This window comes from Cyclopterus lumpus, chromosome 1, assembly GCF_009769545.1.
Source record: "Cyclopterus lumpus isolate fCycLum1 chromosome 1, fCycLum1.pri, whole genome shotgun sequence".
In the NCBI taxonomy this organism is placed as follows: Eukaryota; Metazoa; Chordata; class Actinopteri; order Perciformes; family Cyclopteridae; genus Cyclopterus; species Cyclopterus lumpus.
Genome location: NC_046966.1, coordinates 17,098,801 through 17,119,314, shown reverse-complemented (window position 1 = coordinate 17,119,314; position 20,514 = coordinate 17,098,801). Strand labels below are relative to the sequence as shown.

The 20,514-nt window shown below is 40.1% G+C and overlaps 1 protein-coding gene across 2 annotated transcripts in view; it reads right to left on the bottom strand.

Annotated features, from left to right (window-relative positions):
* npnta (nephronectin a) overlaps window positions 1-20,514 on the bottom strand; it is a 42,147-nt gene that overhangs the window by 9,137 nt on the left and 12,496 nt on the right. The window contains exons 3-8 of one of the 2 annotated variants that reach the window (XM_034546153.1): window positions 18,932-18,982; window positions 15,476-15,568; window positions 4,825-4,944; window positions 3,475-3,594; window positions 1,160-1,294; window positions 286-408 (exon numbers count right to left, since the gene is read on the bottom strand). In XM_034546153.1, coding sequence (XP_034402044.1) covers window positions 286-408; window positions 1,160-1,294; window positions 3,475-3,594; window positions 4,825-4,944; window positions 15,476-15,568; window positions 18,932-18,982 — 642 coding nt within the window. The remainder of the gene's footprint in view (window positions 1-285; window positions 409-1,159; window positions 1,295-3,474; window positions 3,595-4,824; window positions 4,945-15,475; window positions 15,569-18,931; window positions 18,983-20,514) is intronic. The other variant, XM_034546155.1, reaches the window with a different exon arrangement.

The window sequence follows — 20,514 nt, the reverse complement described above, 5'->3', positions numbered from 1 at the left end:
AAGCAAAGTGAGACAAGGAAGATACATTTTTGACATCTTTTTGGCTGATTAAAAAAGGAGTCAAAGCTAACTCGGGGCACATGTGATAAGGGAGCAGGGTGAGTTAAGTGTTGACTGACAACAATAACAAAGAAAGGAATTTTAGTCCCGGCTCTTTCATAGAGAAGGCTATTCCTGCTTCCCTAGCTTTTTAAAAAACACAGGCAAGGAATACAAATATGTGAGGCCCCGGTCCTCTTTGCAAAAGTGAGCATTTGGGCCAAGGGTTTGTTTTCCAATTCTTACGTTTGCAATCGTGGCCCATCCCCCTGTAGCCGTCTTTGCATTTGCACTTGTATGAGCCCGGCGTGTTGTAGCAGGAGGCAAAGTTGCTGCAGTGGCTCTGACCTAAAGAACACTCATCCACATCTGAAAGATAGTAAAAAAAAACTTCAAATTAAGCTACTGGGTACAAGCAACAAAAAAAAAACGTAACATACCAGAAACATGTCAAAGGATAATTGCTTCACATCCACTTCAAGGAGGGCTCAAAATCTATATCATAAGTATTTTAAAAAACGCATTTACATGAATAAAAGGGATCCTTCTATGAATGCCAGAGAAAAAATGATCATCAGAGTTTGAGCTGCAAGGTATTTAAAGCAGTTTAGGAAGAACTGTTCATTTTTTTTTTTTTTTTTTTTACATTTGATCCTAAGCTATAAACAGCTATAAATACTGCCGGGTTTATTAATGTACGGTATAATAATGCATTTTATTTAATAAAATGATCATATGTTTTGTATGTCAAATCTTAATCTGCAAGGTAATCAGTAACTACAGCTGTCAAATTAATGTAGTGGAGTAAAACAAAGAATATTTTACTCTGTAGTGGAAGTATAAAATAGCATACAATTTAAATATGTAAATGAAGTAAAGTCTGTCAAAATTGTACTTAAGTACAGTACAGATTAAATGTATACGTCACCTTTTTTATATAAGTACTATGCGTGTGTGCGATATATTTTCAGTTTGCTCCCTTAGTGCCTGGAGTAAAACCAGCACCTGCATCACTAAAAATGATTATATTATTGGTTATAAGTCAAGACATCTCAGCACATTTATGACCTTTGTAAGTTTGATCTGTGAAAGCCTCACTGCGGAGACCTTGGGACGGTACCTCTGCACTGGTATTTCCCATTGATGTATTGCAGGTCAAAGCCTTCATGGCACTTGCAGATGTAGCTACCAAAGGTGTTCATGCATTTCCTGAACCGGGGACACACGGCTATCCCTGTTGCACACTCATCCACATCTGCAAGAAGAAAAGAGATGCCGGTTAAATTAAAACATAATCTATTCATCATTTACCCCTAAAAATCTTTTTAGGGTTGGCCATATACAGTATACAGTATACTGTATAATGCATTAGAAAATACACAATGCAATGAAAAACTTGAAAAAAATGTAATCGAAAAACTAAACAAACATCTTTTTTCACATGACTTTTTTCCACCTTCCCTGGTTAGAAATAATGTATGAACAAAGCACATTATGTATTCTGTTCAGTGAGAAGAATACAATGCACAATGCCTTGTTTCATTATTTAAAGACCTATTCTAAGTGTCTCCGTTGATCACCTTTGCAGGCATGTGGGCATTAATATTTAGACACAGAGACGCTCACACATTTGTCTTAAGATCATTAGTATATTTTCAGCATAATGCAGCTGAGGTGCTGTGGTGCCACAGGGACTGTTGTGTAAAAGGACCTTTACGCAGAGACACCTGGACCAGCTGGGAAATCAAGCAAGTGAAGTAAGTGGGCAGAGCTTTCCGATCCCTTAACAGCTACTGTTGAGGTTCTCCTCAGCTCGACACTTAATGGCAGTTGAATTATTTAGCTACTGATAGAGCAGTGGTGACTTATCATGTTTTACATAACACACATGCACATACCAAGATAGTCACTGTTTCAAAATGTATAGTAATACTGCTGACAAATGCCTGTTTTGATAAATGTTACATCTGGCTTTGAAGACAGCTTCGACTTTTCTTTCAAAGCTTCAGATCTTAAAGCATCCGATTTAAACCCTTATTAATTGTTACACATCAGCCTGCATTAGGCTTTTTAATTGGGTTTTCCTTGACAACTCGTCTGATAAATTAAGTATTTTCTATGAGAGGCAGTGTTGAAATATGAAGCCATCTCCTACGTAACTTCAATACACATCAATACACCTCGTCATTAATCAGACGGTTTTCTGTCACAGTGCAAAACAAGTCAATACTTCCTTCTAGTGGATCATCAGACTTCTTAAAAGAGTTTTGGCCTAATCCATTTTAATGCATAAAAAGAAGCTGCACTGTTTTTTTTTTTTTAATCCATTCAACCAGTTAAACATCTTGGCATGCTTTTGTCAAACTGCTAAAAGTTTTAATTTCTTTGCTACTTACAAAGAATAGGTGCTTTTTATCAAATTATCAAACTTTTGACTTAGCTTCTACCAGCTGCAAAATGTATTTCCTGTTTAATTTATTTTCCTGCTAATTTCCTTTTATTAGATCCCCACTAATACAACAACATGTTTATTAGATTGATGCTGATGTCATATGTAAATTGGTACTGGAGGATTTGACACAAATAGAACTATCTTTGTTGAAAATTCACGTATGTTTTTGCAGTAAAACATGTATCTAAGTAACTTGCAAGGATTAAATTAAAAAAAATAGAACAAAGGGGCAGATTGACACATTTCACACCATTAAAATGAGTACAATGCATCTATGCATACTCTCCCATGCAAGGCTCTAGTTACTAAAAGTAATCCCCTCCATAGATATGATGAGACACTCTCGATAAAACAGCTTCTTCTCGAGGGATTCAGAAACATTCCATTAAACTGTTGGAACACCTGTTGCAGGCAATCTTTCCTTCCCCTCCTCCATAATTTGTCATGATTGATGTCGGTCCTGTTTTAGAACCCTCCTCCCCCCCACCGCCATAGGTCAGCCCACAGTTAAGGCGGCCAACCAGGAACAGTCCACTCTGGAACAGCCTGTATTTGAACCTGAAACAGGTTAACTGCCTCTTCCTCTGTTAGTTACCCACATAATGAAAGAAGGAAGAGGAGGATGGGGAGTGGGCTTCCCCTAATCACATTTCTGCTGTAAAAGCTGGAGGTATAAATGGAATAAAGTCACCATTTGGTTGACAAGGCTTGTTAAATTGCCGTGGTCCTTAATCAAAGCAAAACAGACATATTGGTAAATATTGTTGGATGAATGTCAGGTTTTGTTTGAGTTCTAAAATTGTCTTTTCACTGCCAAGTTTCTTTCTTGCTCTGCCAAAACAGTTGCATTTGATTATCACTCAGCTAATAAAAAAATTAAACATTTGTGTTTGTGATGCTTGACACAAGTGGCTCATGGGAGGGGGTGGTAACACAAGGCTCAGCTTTCAGGCCTGTGGAGAAATATAATAACTAGGACGTACCCCCACAGGTTCTTCCATCCGGAGCCAGTTTTAACCCCGGCGACGGACACTGGCATCTGACCTCTCCTTTCAGCACCTCGCAGCCGTACTGGCAGTTGGACATGCCACAAGTGCGAGCATCTGATGGACACAATGGAAACACAGCACATGTGAACACGTGATGGTGCCAAGTGGGTGAGCATACGCTCACTTCCTTCCCTTTTCACATTCACACTCACACTTTATCGTTATCCTGCAGCCAGCTGGTGAGAGCCAGTCCACGGCCTGATATTAGCCGAGTAGACCCTGAGGTGCAGACAACAGAGCAGCGCACACTCTGCCATTATTAGATTCCTGTGCTGTGCAGTGGCTCTGTGTGCACACAACCCTCCCACACCCACTTTCATCCTTCCCTACACCTAAAGAATCATAATCCATCTAAACCCTATCAAAGCGTGTGCAGTGAGTGCAGCACCTCTGTTGTGGAGCCGTTTCAGGGCAGATCAAGACCCTCCAAAATAATAATATCATGGAACAGATTTCCTTCAGTTTCTCTCAATAATGTTGGACCCTAAAAAGGAAATTAAAAGTGAGGCCTATGCTGCCGGTGCCACTTCAGCTGCCGCAAGCACCCTGAAGTACAGTTTGATGACTAAGGCCGGCCAGGCTGATTAAATGCTACAGTGATCTATTGATCAAAGCAGTAGCAGGCAAGAAAAGAAGAGCAGCAAAATGTTTAACGCTATCATGCTTTAGTCACACAACACCTGGAATAGCTTGAGATTGCCTCAAGTGGTTAACAATTCAGACTTTAAATGGGGAGGGGGGGGGGGGTTATTTCCTTCTGATAAAAAATAACTAATTAAAATAGGGCAACCGGGAGTCACGCTATGCTCCAAAGGAAAGGGGAGGAGAAAATAGTTTATAATAGGGAAACAAAATGGAATAAGACGTGTACAGGCATTAACTCCCATTCTGTGGAATACCTCAAGGCAACCAATAAGAAATGCACGTTCACGCGAGGGTCTAAAGGGTTCATATTTTTCTACTTAGGGTTCTTTAGAGAGGTTATTTAGGCTTTGGAGGTACTATAATGAAGCAGATCAATGTGGGGCTTTAATCAAAACAGTCTATCATAGGACTGTGAGGCTGCTGTCAGTAGTTGTAGTGAAGTGAAGAAAGGCGTCACAGTAGCATATCCAAGCTACAAAGCAAAAGGCAGCTTATAAAAAAAAGAGGGAGAAAATAGATCAGACATGAAAATACAGAGACGTGTGATTGTGTTTGTGTGTGTGTGTGTGTGTGTGTGTGTGTGTGTGTGTGTGTGTGTGTGTGTGTGTGTGTGTGTGTGTGTGTGAGGGACCGACTCACTTCCACAGGTCCCGTCAGGCATCAGCATGTAGCCGTTGAGGCAGTAGCACTTGTAACTCCCGTACGTGTTCATGCACCTGTGTTTACAGGGCCTTGGTTTCAGTCCGCACTCATTCAGGTCTGCAGACAGAGAGAGACAGCATAAGTGGAGTGGCCAGAGAAAGAAAGAGATAGAGAGACCCTCCTACACAGAAGGGAAATTAGTCAGAGGGCAAAGGTTAAGAGGTCAGCAATGTCAAACCTCACCTATCCATTTATGTGTGTGTGTGTTTTGTTAGAGGTGGGGGTGTCTTCGAGGAAGTGCCATGTTCTGACAGGCCTGTAACTCTCCTCTTTGATGATTTAACAGGAAGCCAGTGTCAACTGTCAACCTGCCCATTACCTTCAAGTGATAAAAGATGCTATTATACCATCTGACTCACCACAACTTCATGTGGTTATCGCTGCAACATCCAAACATTATTCCAGTATTTTTATGCAGGCATAAAAGTAGAGAAATCTCACTCACAACAGCCTGTGAAAATTGTATTATAGAATGATGCTGTCTTTCTGGGGAGCAGGGAGGGCTCCTGGGAGAAAATAATATGCCCTGAGCTCAACACCTGTCAAATGCTTATGCAAATTCAAGTAATTATACAGCACAACATTTATATATTTCAGTCGCAGGGCCCTGGTGTTGTGTATGTTCCCTCACAGGAATGACTTACTGATACTCCTAAATGGAACAGAGACACCATTAATGTTATTAGATACACCTGTGTACATTCTGCTACGACCAGTCAAAGTGTCCTCATTCTGAAGGGTTGATGCTGGATAAATTAAATAAATATATTAATTTCTACCTACTGTAGATTCCACTGGAAGCATATTTTTAGGACTGTAACTAAAGCTAGGTGACATTCGTAACATTACAAATGCAGCAGACCAGTCAACCAACAGCGCGATATCTCTTTAGTCCTATATGATGGCAGACATGTTGTCACTCCATAGCAGGGAACACACAGGTACAACTAATAACATTAATCATGTCTTCATTCCACTTTGGTACGTCAGTTCCAGGGCCCTGGTGTGGTGCATGTTGCCTTGGATGACTTACTGATGCTCCTAAATGTAATAGAGAAAACATTAATGTTATTAGTTACACCTGATTACCTCCTGCAATGTTAAAGAAGTAAACATTTTTAATTCATACTGTAGACGCCGCTGAACACTCATTTTAAAGCATGTAAATAAGTTAAGTAAGATTCACAACATCCAAATTGTAGCAAACCAACCAATATGGCTGACGATGGCTCTCTATGGCAGATATTGTTGACATGTCATAGTATTAAACGCACAGGGGTAACTAATAACATTAAGGATGTTCTCATTCCATTTAGTTGTGCTAGATACAGGGCCTTGGTATTATATACATCCATCCATCCATCCATTTTCAATACCGCTTATCCTCATTAGGGTCGCTGGAGCCTATCCCAGCTGACATAGGGCGAAGCAGGGGACACCCTGGACAGGCCGCCAGTCCATACATAAGACCTTGGTATTATATACAAGGCCTTGGTATTATATACAGGGCCTTGGTATTGGGCATGCTGGCTCACTGACGTACCTGAATGGAACCGAGCCATCACTACTGTTAATAACTGAAGTCCATTGAGCCTGGATTAAAAAATGTGCTTTGATTTAATCTTGCTTTTATAGCAACGCCTTCCAACTGTAGAATAAACTACCAAAAATAGTTGAATAGCTCTGTTGATTTCCCCTCCCAGCAGACAGTTTTACACCCAGGCACAATTAATTAAATCTTGTAATTAATGTCCCACCTCAGTGTCCTGGATCCAGATACCTGGTGTTGTGCACGGTGGGGTACTGGGCACATGGGAGAGGTTTCCTTTCTGCCAGAAATCTCCTTAGGTTTAGGCAACAAACCTACTTGATTGGGTTTATAAAAAGTGGTTTGGGTTCAAACAAACTCTGTCTGGCAGAAAGCCCTGAAGGTAAACGTTTCCCATGTGCACATACTGGGACACATTATTAATGGAGCACTGAGGTAATTCAGGTAAGGACAGAAGTCGTTTCACAGTCACATGTTCTCTTTCCTGCATGTTCACGACTTATTAGTTGTAATTGAAAATATTTGTTGTATATTTGTTCTATTTAAGTACATTAAATACTGTAACGCATTTATGTGCATTCTTGATTCTCTCTGCGCTCATACTCTAAGAGGCAGAATATGGCCTGGAGTTATACTGTTTTGACACGGAGAAGAAGATTTTTAATTTCAGTTTTCTTCAAACCTATTTTCCCCCTAAAGCAGTAGTCAAGATTAAGTATTTTCATAAAGAAAATATTGTCAGTACTCTTGAAGAACATCACTGTGAAGAGAAGGGGCAAGGTTCCAAAATGTATTACAAATATTTGGGAAAAGTACTTCTACTTTGATAGGATATATTAGTAATTGTTTGGTATTTGTCGTTGAATCACAATAAGTGGCTCTGAGGGTAAAACTTTACTTTTAAAACCTGTAAGGATTAACAAATAAGCCTTGTTTTGATGTTGTTCAGATATCAGACAAAATCATCCTGTAGCTGTGTCAGTTCTACTTCCTTTCATTTAAAAGTCTAAAATATTATTTGAAAATAAAATGAGGCTGAGATTATGAATAACTGAAATCTTTTAAGTCCACTCTTGGCTTTGGTCCAATGCTTTTCCCTGAGTAATTTCTTATGAGGTGAATACGGTTTAAATACTTTGGATGTTGACAAAGACAACAAGTATTGATTAAAGTGAATATTGTATATATGTCTTCCTTATATTACTAAAACAGTGTATGTGGGGTCCATTGGGAGCAATAGGCCTAAAAGGGAATCCAGCTTGTACCTACACAAGAATCCATCACACTGGAATGATAACACAGGCTTAAAAAATATATATAAATAACTTGAACTATAAATATCATCCCGTTTCTGGGACACGGTAGAATCAACACAAATAGATTGTGTGCCGCTGCACAGCACATGAGGGGTCCTTTTCATCTTGGCCAACTGCACTGTACATGGCGCCGTGTTTAGCCCCGTGGACATGTGCAGGGTGCATTCTTTGAATGCTGCAAAGCTTCTCCATTTATCAGATACCAGAGATTAATTTGGATGAATGATGTAGCAGATGCCCAGTTTGTAGATCAAACCACACCTTCTATTAATGGAATCTTCTGGTCTACTAAAGCCATGTTGGCTGATTCTATGGGCGCAGCTGGAATCTGGACTGACTGTCTGCTTGCTGAATCCTACCAAATGCCACCCGGCTTTATGTTATTTTCCATGACTATGAATTCCTCTGGAGGTATAGGGGTCAGATTGTGAATGCAGTTGTTACATGAGGGCCGGTATAGTGACACATTTATAGGGCTACTTTCATTGAATATAAGAAGGAGAATACATTTATAAGTGTTACACTAGTTTCATTCTAATAAATGTGGACATGTGAGACAAGTAGGCTAAATGTGTTTTTTAAATTAAAGATAGCGTTTAATAGTATGGTCTAAATGTATCAATAGATCTAAAAATAGTAGATAATAATATATCAGGCCAGATTTTCTGTTTGCATTTGTGCTTGACATTGTACAAGAAATGCAGTTGCAATGTCATTTCAAAGTTAACACTGCGAGCACAAAACAGTTCTTGTTGTCTGATGCACAGGCACTGTGTTTGTGCTACTGCTCCATTAATATGGAAGCCACTGTGTTTTTTAAAGCCTGATGAAAAATTGACTTTCTCTCTTAACTGATATTGATGCTTCTTAATTCTTTATCAAAACAAAATACCGGTAAGTCAAAATGATTTATCCTGTCCTTCTCAGACAGCACCCGTAGCTCAGTGCGTTTTCACAGCCAAAATCCAAACCCTACAAGTGAGTCCTTCTCCGACAGAGATAATGTCCACAACAAACAAACACATACACTTCACTTTTTTTTAATTAGTGGTGTCAACCCAGTTTTCCTCCCCGGTTTTCACAGTAAACAATTGTCGTTACTATGATTATGGAGAACCATAGCAACACTGTCCATTGGCAGCGTGGCAGAGACAGAGGCCTCCACTTGCACGTTGCACTGAAAAATTGCTTGAAAATGTTAATGAGGGATTATTGAAATAGTCACATTCTGAGACAGAGGCATCTCCGTGAGCATTCAGCACATGCCAGACATAGCCAGGGCCTCCTCCTCCGTGTGGGAAGAAACAGACAAGACGAAGAGAGGACACAAGGGAAACAGAGAGATAACAAACAGACATGACCACGATATCCGAGGTGGAGAGCCCCTCATTTAGTGTACAATGAACGGATGTTCATTGTACAGTAAATTAACCGCTGAAACATATCTGAAGTGATGCAAAGTGGAGGCATTTATTGAGTCAGCTCCACTGATATATGCTGTGCTACATTCCCGACATGCCTCGATCACTGACAGAGAGATTAGCAAAATGCTTTTTCTTGGGGTTATGTTTGACTCTAAAGAAGATAACAAGGGTTTGAATTCAATGTCTTTTTCTTGCAGCGATCGAGGACTCATGAGTGCTGTGTCCATGTCGATGATGGTTTTAAAAAGGGAAGGAGGAGCTCTTTGTTTCCGGTACAGAGGAAAAGAAAATGAAAGAGAAAAAGCAATAATGTAAAATTATAATGGCTCTTTTCTTTTTTTTTTTCTTCGAGAAACTATTTCTTCGGGTAAAGAGTGAAAGAAAGAGAGGCAGAAGTCGAGTCGTGAAGACTGTGACATGCTTGGCATTCATGCTGGCATTTTACAGCAAAACTGCTCTTGGGTGGTGTCTCTTCTGCTAGGGGGAGGACAGGGGAGGACAGAAAGCTGTTCAGAGTGACATTCACTCCTCCGCAGTTCGCAGAGTGCAGCACCATGCATGTTGCTGAGATGGGTAAGAAGAGGAGACGGTGCTGGGAGGAGAGGTCGATCGACAAATCTCACCCTCCATTACTACTCTCGCTGGCTGATGGTCCACAGGAAGAAAGATAGGAAGGTGACTGGCCCACACTGGTGGGGTTAAATAGTCCGGCTCTTCTTCTTTAGACAAAAGGAAATGGGTTAGAGGGGATGGGGGAGTGGGTGGGATCGGGGGTTTGATTGAAGATAAAGTCGTAAAGGGTGGAGAAAGAGTAAGAAGGACAGCAGAGAGACACAGAGAGAGACAGGAGATGTAGTGAGAACGAAAAGCACCACCCAATGGATTAGAACACCTCTGACCACACCACATTCCTGGAAAGTAAAGAGGAACATTATGTAGCAAAGAGGATTACACTTGTGGGAACTGGATGTGACCGAAGTGTCAGAAACATTGTCGGGAACATGGGAGAAACAGTGGCGGTGTTTTAAAAAAAAATCCAATCTCCTCCTGCACTCTTTTCTCTTCCGCATTCCTTCTCTGTAAAGTGGGTGAAATAGGATCTGAGAGAATTACAGTATCTCGCTGACTCAGAGGATCCCTTCTCCATTTGTAATTTGAAGGTTCAAAAGGTAGACAAGACTTACCAGTTATCACTGCTTGACTAAAAACACTTGAGCCTCGAGAATTTCAGAGCCTCCCCTCTCGGCCTATCTATCAATCCATCCAGTAACCTTTCCTCCGGCAGTCAGTGGAGGAGTGACAGGAAGATAATACAGCTACCTCTGACTGTTTTGCGCGCTTCAAATCATTCAAGCCCTATTGAGGGATGCGGTAACTTAAGCTGCAAGGTTATGCAAGCCTACTGCATACCTGCCAACTCTTCCCAAGAAAGAAACACTTACCGCAGAACTTAGCTGCATATAGGCACTATGGATGATTATTGGTGTCAGACTTTTTAGTCCCTAAGAACAATAATAACCAGTGCAGCATTGTCCAATAAGAGCTTGCCTTTCTTCTTGTAGGCAGGCAGGTGAATACAAAAGAAAATGAGGGGCATATTCCCTTCAATGTCTTTTGGTTTTATTCAAATTACAGGATTTAATGCTCAATTCAGATTTATTTTTACCACAGATCCAATCTTTCTGTTCACATTCCTGTTTGAAGTGACATATATCGGACATAGGTGTGACCATGCAATTGTTAAAACATGTGATTTCATTAAATCAGAGTCCTGCTTGGTGAAACATGACACATTTATCAGAAGGAACTGAGTGAAAAGTCAGCTTGATGAGTTAATTTACATTTTAAATGACCAGATCTGATTGAAAAAAAAACACATTTGGGCCTGAAACATCCTCAAAGGAAATTACAAGTTTATTAAGTAAACCTATAAAATCGAAGGAAATAAAATACAATAAACTTGCATAGTTGGCACTGTGCTGGACCACATTACAATGAAGGGTGTTTTGAATATCGCCAACACACATTTAAATGTTTTTGCTTGATAATACACCTTTAAATTGTTTGGACAAGGGCTAAACTTGAACAATATTCCATGAATTGTAAAACAGAGCAGCTTTATTGAAACATGAGGCCACGGCATAATGCCACAAATCTGCCCCGGAGACAAACTCTGCATGGTTATCTGATGCGATCTGAAACCGACACCCGTGAGACTCAATAAATGCCAAAAAAGTGCATCGCGAGGTATATATATATAATACAATATAATCAGTGCTCAACATCTCTTGAGCACTGTTCATTGAATGAACATTTTGCTCCATGATGAAAAGAAAATCTGCGGGAAGGTGATGACATCATTGATCTGATGGCAACGTTCACTCAACACAATCGAGCAAGGTGCTGAGATCTTAATGCGGCTTTAAGATATGCCTTTCCTGTCTTTATCCACGCGACACCTTCCTGCCCTTCGGCATGCCTTTTCATTGGTTCAGTAATAATAATCATACCAGTACTGCAAGACAGCCCTTGGTATGAGGAAATACTGCCAGAACATACAGTGTGTTATACTGGAAACATTGCCTCTCCATGTACATTTGTTTCAACCCTTGTAATAACTGACTTGCTTAACGATCTTTACAGTGAAAATGGGACATTTTGTGCAACATTACAAACACCAGTCAACCGGGGGGGTTAGCAGGAGATCATTTCTATGCATTTTTCATTTCAGTTCCTACTTCCTGCTCGTAGAGGTTAGTTAAAGTAGAATATTAGTTCATACCCATTTAATTACCTTGTTATGAAAAAGAACATAGATAAAATAAATACAATTTGGGGTTATTATAGTTGATAATTGATGGAAAATACACACGATAATGATGTGCATGCAATACTTATTACTTGCAGCTGTTTGATTGTTAACAGCAGACAGCCAGAAAGAAAAGCAGTGACAGAGCGGCATCTGTTTCTACACCTAGACTTGGAGACGTCAATGTGCCTTCACCAAGATCCAGGAGTGAAAAGTCCAGATATAGGTAATCTACCTAAAATGGGAGAAGTCTCTACCCGTATGAATATATGTCTGTCCTTTGATTTTCTCCACAACCGTCCAACTGATCGACACGTTCTCCGTGGCTCGCTACAATATTAACTGTTACCTTACTGAACAGCATTCTGTCACTCGCTACAGTACACTCAAAAACAGAGACCGGAGAGACAGAAAGCTACAGGACATATTAATCAGTAATTGTCTCGACAACTGTTCATCTGCTCGATGAATGTAGAATTATGAGGCTTATCCGTACATAATGAATGGGGCTTAATTAAAGACATGAAATGCTTTGGCACCCACATGACGGGTATACTCTAGCATTGCTGGGGCATGCAACTTGGTCTATGACAGGTGTATTGCTCAGGACCCAAGGAAGTGCAGTGAATATGAAGTATTTTGGATGAGCGGTTATCCAGAAAGCTGCAGGCAGCAACACCAGAGGCCAAGCTAGTATTCTAAAAACAGGTATAGGAACAAATTGCACACTGACTTCAACCATAGCTCAAGACTATCAAACTTGAAATGTGATTCATTATATAGTTGGCTGACAGAAAAAGGGGAAAAAGAAGAAAGCAGCATCTGGAGGCACTAGAGCTGTATTGCTTTCGGAAGCCAATCCTCCAGCAAAATCTTTTTATAGCGTCTTAGCATCAGGTCAACTACACTTAATTAAATCCACCTGCACGGGAATAATCATCTTATTAAAATGATTGGATCAGCATTGGTGTGTTCTGCCAAATAGTTAAACAGATTATCCCTATAATGAGTTTATTTGTGCAGCGAGAGCTCATTCCTCTGTCCTCACCATGCTGTATGACAGATCCAATTCTCATCAGCACCAAAGGTGAAGCTCTATCTTAAAAGATAGGGATTCACTAAATACTGCTTATTATTCTTGACAGTTGAGTGCCTGTTAAAGTTAATGATGAACGTCATCAAATTCTTTCAAATGACACCCATTCAGGTGTTGAGAAGAAAAACAATGAAAGTGAAATAACCACTGTGGTGAAATCCTTTGGCAGGTGAAAAGAGCTGGCACTAAAAACAGACATACAGTCCTTGGAGAATACATTTCTCATGAGAATACCAGCTCATAAAAGGTTGACAGGAAAATATGGCTTTGATTCTGAGAGCGGAGAAATCAATACAGTATCTGCTTGGCTTTGCGTCCTCTGTGGTTTGTTTTTGCTCGATACAGCCGGTGCTCCTCGGGTGTTTAACTCTTTTGTTAATCAGATCGCTTCCGGGGTCACATCTCTGTCCACGTCTCCCACTTAGAGCAAAGGGTCCAAAATATCTCTCTGCACATAAGTCGACCTTACAGGATTGTATTGCGTGATTCCACTTATCAATCATTAAGCATCTTCTCTTCTCTTTGTTGTTTTTAAACATTTTTAATTGAACTTACATTATTTGCTTAACATGGGGGAGGTACTGAGTTGGATACCAACATGGTCCATATTGTTTTAATTAATAATTTAAAACGGGAAGTTAGAGCCAATGAGATTGCAAGACATATGTTGAGAGGAAACCTTGGGATGGGGTCGCCTATAACAATAGGAATGTTCCTGTATGTGTTGTATTTGCAACACAGACCAAAGTTGCACCGAGAGGAAATAATAAAAATAACAAACGTGTGGAATCAGGCTGTTATGTGAACGCGCGTGCTGCCGACAACAACAAGCATGACTCATGGTATCACATCATTTATCTTGCCACCTCTCGCACCTCACATCACTCCTCTCTCACACCCCTCTGTGTTTTCATTAAAAAGTGTAATTTGGAGACATGACTTTGAAAGTCATGTAATGTGAGCTTGGCTTAAATTGCTGTATGGTATTTTACAGTCTATCACTGTGACTACTTGACCTTTAGCAGCGTTGAGGTCAGGAAAGCAGCACTCAGCAACTTATTTCACTCGTCCAGTTGACTCAAGATAATTGACGTAGGATATTAGAATGCTTCAAAACATTGGCCAAATGAGACATCAATTGTAAATCTCAAATCAATATTTAATGGAGGCTGCATTTAAATGAGAAAATCTAATCTATGGTTTGACAATAATTAAATCGGTTTGCATAGCATCTGCCAGATCAAAACAGAATCCAAGGTTATCTCCACCTAAATAGGCTGAAAGGGCATGTCTGCCACTCAAAGCTGAGTAAAACAGAAAGCTCTGTAAAACGTCGAGAGCTTATTGGATAAAAGGGGCTTCGATGGACACTTGAAAGTACAGTTTCATCTTGAAAGGCCTTGGAATCACATTTGTCAGATAAGTCTGATGATGATTGGAAACAAAGTATATTGTAGTTGGATATAGGACGCCTTTTTTTCCCTCTCCCCTTTGTTGCAGATTAAGACAAAGTACAGCCGCCTGGCCGGGCAGACAGGAGCCACCTATAGCCCCCTAAAAGCAGGATGAGTCATTTGGAACATTCCGGAAAGGATTTTAACACCTCCACACCTCCCTCCTCACCCACGACTACCTCAACCCTTGTTTTTAATTACACACTATCCTATTCCTGTCTTAGGGCGTGAATTCCACACGTATTTTCAAGCTGCCGGGACGCTTTAACACTTTTCAACATGTCCAATCTCTCAATGGTGAAATTGCACAAAAACACACACAAAAACAAATTTGACATCTTTCGATAACGTCGGTTCCACTCCGCCGAGCCGAGTTATCTCAGGTCAGTAATTGAGATGTTATCTTCACAAGAGAGGATTATTTAATATGGCCTGACCATTCCTTTGCATTTGAGCTGAATCATTGTTTGTTCTCTCTCTCTCTCTCTCTCTCTCTCTCTCTCTCTCTCTCTCTCTCTCTCTCTCTCTCTCTCTCTCTCTCTCTCTCTCTCTCTCTCTCTCTCTCTCTCTCTCTCTCTCTCTCTCTCTCTCTCTCTCTCTCTCTCTCTCTCTCTCCTTTTGGTTAAAGCATCTTACTACTATAGGCTGATGGCAAACCAGCTCACGCTCTCCAAGAGTGTCAACTTTAATATGCTGGTGTTGTGCGGTGGAGATGTGTAAACATTAAACAATGATTACCCTGCCATCGCTGAGGGCAGCAATTCTCCATCACTTAGTGTTCATGTGAAACATGTCAGCATGGGTGGTCAGCAAGGTGTCCTAATATTATAACTCTGCCACATTTATTTCGGTGTACGTCTCAATATGATGTAAAAAGTCACATGCAAGTGAAAAGTGAGATAGTTTTGGTAGAGTCTACAAGTTACGAGCGAGATCTCACCTTGATTGCAGGTCTTGCCGGTGAAGCCAGGGTGGCACTTGCACTTATTGGGTCCCACGCAGTCTCCGTGCTTACAGCCAGACTGGCATACAGCTGTTCAGGGGGGATTCAAAGAGGTAGAGACAGATCAGTGCAGCGTCCTGGCAGACGACTTGTTCCAGATCAGGATGACAAAGCGTTTAATTCGACTGCTCGTTGACTTTGGCTGTAAATTATTTGTTTACTTCACATTACAGCGATAACACAGAATGATGCTTCATTCATAGCAGGAAATGTGGCTGTTTCTTTCTCCTTGTGTGACAATGTTATTATCATTGACTAATGGTAATAGAGCGGCCATTCTCAGCTACCCACATAATGTTCGCATTGAACGGAGCTGGAAAAGTGTTATCGTCCTTACTGATATTATATTATTTCACACACTATGTGAGATAAATGAGAAATTTGACCTTTTAACACCAAACAAAGTTTGAAAAGTAATTTTCCTGGTTTGAAAAATACAGCACTGATATTTTTACTGGCACCCAGCCAACAAGGATTTCCTAGGCAAATAATATTTCCCCCTTAGACTGAAGCTAAAACAATTAGAGCACCAAAATAGTAGATTATAATTAATGCCAAAGAGCTGCCCTGCAGATCGTACGTAGTGTGCAGGCAGTGGTATTTTGAGAGTGTACGGAAATGTGGTTGTTGGGGGAGATGCACGGCTTCACTGACTCTGTGTTCTGTGCGCTGTAGGCTCACTCTGCTTATCTGACTGTGTTTACTGCAGCTTGCTGCTAAGCATGTCTGATACAAGGGGTTTCCGCCAAGTGTTCTTCATTTTCATTAAAAGCTTAATTAATTCTGTCATAATACAGTGCAATCAGAGGACTTAATCATCACTGTGGTGGAAGAGGAAGCGAGTCAGAGAGAGAGTGTGTGTGTGTGTGTGTGTGTGTGTGTGTGTGTGTGTAGAGAGATTTTAGATGAGAAATCTTATCACACCAACTAGTTGTTGTGTATCTTGAAAGGTGTGCTGGTGTAGTTTTAAAGCCTTAAACACCGGCGACCTCTTATCCGCAAATATCATATGTCTGGTGCTATGTGAAATACAGTATAAATACAGTATAAAAACAGTAATGGTGAATCTGGTATGTGCCGCCTTAGACAAGATTGAAAGTAGAAATAAAGTGTCTTCGGACTACAGAGTAGTTGTGGTTTTACGATCCTCTCAAACACTTCACAGATTTAATGAACAGGTTAGTGAACGTTCAGACCTTTTCAGCAAAACAAAGTGCAAGGGATACCAGTGAGAAAATGATAAAGAAACTCCAGTTTAGGTTATAACCTATTTGTAATCATATCAGAGGGTCAACATTATAGTTTAGAATCCGATAAGACAGTTGAAACTGTCCTTTGTCTTCAAGGTAAGTTAAGCCTTTTTGCTGGACAATTTGCCAGAACCACATTTACATGATGTACAGTCTTGTGCACATTGATTTGGAGGAATCCTGCATAACTTGATGCTATTGTGAAGGCGTTGGATATTCTTAAGCAGCCTTGTGGAGAGTCTTTAAATGCTTCCTGTTTTCAATGCTTTTTAGAAAAAAATAGAAATAAGCTTAAAGCTTCTTTAACACATATTTAGAGAGATCTTACAGCACTGACAAAGAAAGGGCTGAATAATACGCTCTATATTTGAAATGCATGCTTTCAGAATTAAGTTACAATCTCAGAAATGTCCATTGGTACACATTCAGCATGCGGGGCCGCAGTTCTCTCCTGAAAGAACATCTTTAGCTGCTCAGGTTTCAGCCTGTAACATTGTTCAAACTGAATTCAAAAGCACTAAGGTATGTGATGAATCCCTTAACTGGAGTCGATAACATCTCCAGACTCATTCCACTTTATTTGGCTTTGTAGTCAAATAAAAATAAACTATTGTCAGCCCACTTGGAGAAGCCTGTGACAAGAGCCAGGGTGTTAACACAGCGAGCAGTCAATGTTCAAAATGTACAAATTAAAAATGGCCCAATTTGTTGGAGGAAAAGAAAACGAGTTTATTAGACCTTGGTCTGGCCAGCAGATGAAATTAATGAAGCTTGTGATGTCGATAGTTGGAGGGGAAGTCAAGTGGAGGGCTTTTTGTTATTTCCCTACATGGGGGAAGACTTGATTAGCAGGATCAGAGGCGACCATCAACAGGCTTTGCTTCTGAGGGTATTTTTAAGCCTCTTGCCTGCTAGAGAGATCAGGGAAATGGCCAGTGTTCATTAACCATAGCAGAGGACGACTAAAATGGTTGAGGCAGCTGGACGGCCAAACATAGCATGTATGACCCTCGTTCCTTGAACACCATCAAAACAAGCCAAGTGATGACACACTTTCACTCTGGTTTACATCAGCCATTCCTCAGGACAGCTTTCTGCTGCTCTTGGTTCTTTTGATTTATTGGCTGTTCATGGACGCCTGATGGCAAACACAGGGGAAATCATTATGTTTTAATTAATGCTGAATTTGTGTATGAATGTTTATACTAGTTTAATGCATGACTTCAAAAGGAAGATGAGAAAATCATTACTTAATCAATCACAAGTTTGCATCATCTTGCAATCAACTAAGTAATTACCGAAAGCTGCTTGTAATCATTATTTCGTTATTGTTTGATTTGTTGATTGCTTGTTTATGAATCAATTATTTGTCTTTTAAAATTGCTTATTTGTCAGAATAACACTAAAAAAAACAAAAGTAATCAAGGTGCAATTATATGCTTTTCAAACCAAAAAAAGTGGAACATTCAAAAATGTTAAAAGAACAATTTGCATTGTTGATTGATGAATGAGACAATAAATTATCAAATGTGTTCAGTTGATTACCAAATCAATCATTATGACATACTATACGAGGACAGCCACTCTTGTGTCTGGGGTCTGAATTTGTTCTATCTAATTTGTATGCAGTGAAAATCACATCGATTGACCAGGTGAATGGTGAATATTTCATTTACCCAAGGGATGAAGTATGAGGACATTGACATTCTCCAACTGAGAGATTTGTATGCAGTTAGAGATGCAGAGAATCTCCAACTGCAGTAAAATGCTCAGTTTTTCCCCAGCACCATGTAGATGGATATATTGCGGACATATTCATTAAAAAAACCATTATTATGCTTTAATGGTTTCATTAGTATTCAATGGGGTCGACTAGAGGGGTGGTTGAATCTTAAAAACACTAAAGAATTTCAGCATAATTCATGTTAAGACACAGCTTCAGGTGAAAACAGGTCCTCAGAGTGGGAGCTGTTTGCATAGCTCTGAGGCCAGAGGGAAGAAGATGGCCACTACCACGGGGTGTGAGGGGTCAGCGGGGGGACGGCTTGACTCTATAAATAAGTGAGTGAGTCCAGGATTCAGAGGATGTGCCCCCAGCAATTCATGTCTAGCACGATTATTTCAAGAAACATGTGGAGCTAACCTTGGGGCTGGCATCTTATCCCGGCTACTCTGTGAGTTAAGGCGAAGAGAGCTGAAAAACAAACAGCCAAACAAACAGGTTTCGGGCATTGTTTAGTCTTTGAGAGGAAAAAATAGACATGATGTTAGAGGGCAGAGCCTGGTCATTTTGACAAGCAAATGTTCCTAAAAAAAAAAAAAAAACACAAGACAAAACACACAGTGGAGTTCTGGAGTCACACATATTCCAACTTGCCTCGAGGAAAGCACATTTTGAATGCCTTTACATTTAAAACTTAAAATGTAAATGATGTCTGAATCAAACCACCGTCAGCATTCTCTTTTTCTCTGGACTACCTTTTCACTATCAGTAAATGGAAGTGAATGCAGCAGCTTTCTCTCAGACTCTGAATTAAAATGTACACCACTGTGCAGAATAATGAAAACACCACATAATTTAAGGAGATCACGGTCCCGGTTTCTTCAATATGAGAATAAACGCTGCAGCTAACCGACTGTGAAGAGAGACTGTTTCAACGTGCCTTCAAAAGGCAGAATTCAGTCAAGTAATTCTAAACATGTGCCTTTTATTTGCGCATATATTCCCTCTAATGTGTACAAGCAAACCCTTCCATTTAGTTTTCACCTTATTACTTCAAGCAGATGATAAAACAAACTGTTCAACTGGCCTTTATAGCCCAGTGATCAAAAAAGAAAGTGGAGCAGACAAGGAAAGTGCACAGACAATCATGATAAAGTGAATTACTGAAACTGGTTAGCTTGAATTACTCATTTATAAACTCTGCTTTAATCCTGTCCACACCATTTGTCAAAACAAAGACTGCATTCGATCAAACTAAATCCAAGTTTTAGTGGATTTGTAAAATCCAATCGGACCTCTGAGGAAATTATGTGTGATCTATTTAATAACGAGGTGATATTTAACCTATAGTCGATTTACAATGCAGAGAAAATAAATGTATGTCTTTCTACCGAAGCTGTGTTTTATCTTGTGGACGGCTCTAGTTAATCAAACACCAGTCAAGTCCTTCAAAGCTGAGTGTCCATACGAGGCCTGCTCCTGTCTTCTTAATGTTTAACTCTTCCAGTATTTTCGTTGGTCAAAACCGGATTGGAACGTTAACGTGAACGTTTTTGATCTTAAGCCAAGTGAAGTCTTTGAGGGGCCAACTTGCATCTTGGCATTTACTTGCATTTACTTTGCAGTCCTCAATTTGTGTGACGACAGTATCTGTCCAAACAAGAATGTTGATACCAGACAATTCTGCAAAACCCAAGATTACATTCAATAACATTTTGTTATGTCCTATACCAATGTTTTCTTATCTGTTTCTACCAAGCCAACAACTTGAAGATCAATGATAAATCACTAAATTACTCCTTTAAAAATATTTCTTTCATCAATATCTGCACATGGCAACTATCAACAAGATGACAATGGTTAAGATATAGTTAAGGTTGAGCAACTCAATCACTTGGTTGAAGTTGCTCAATAAGAAAGTCAGAGCATATCCATTTCCTCCACAACATGGCGACACCTGAGCCTCAGCTAACGGGGCTAACAGTGGGGGAGCACTGGAGGGC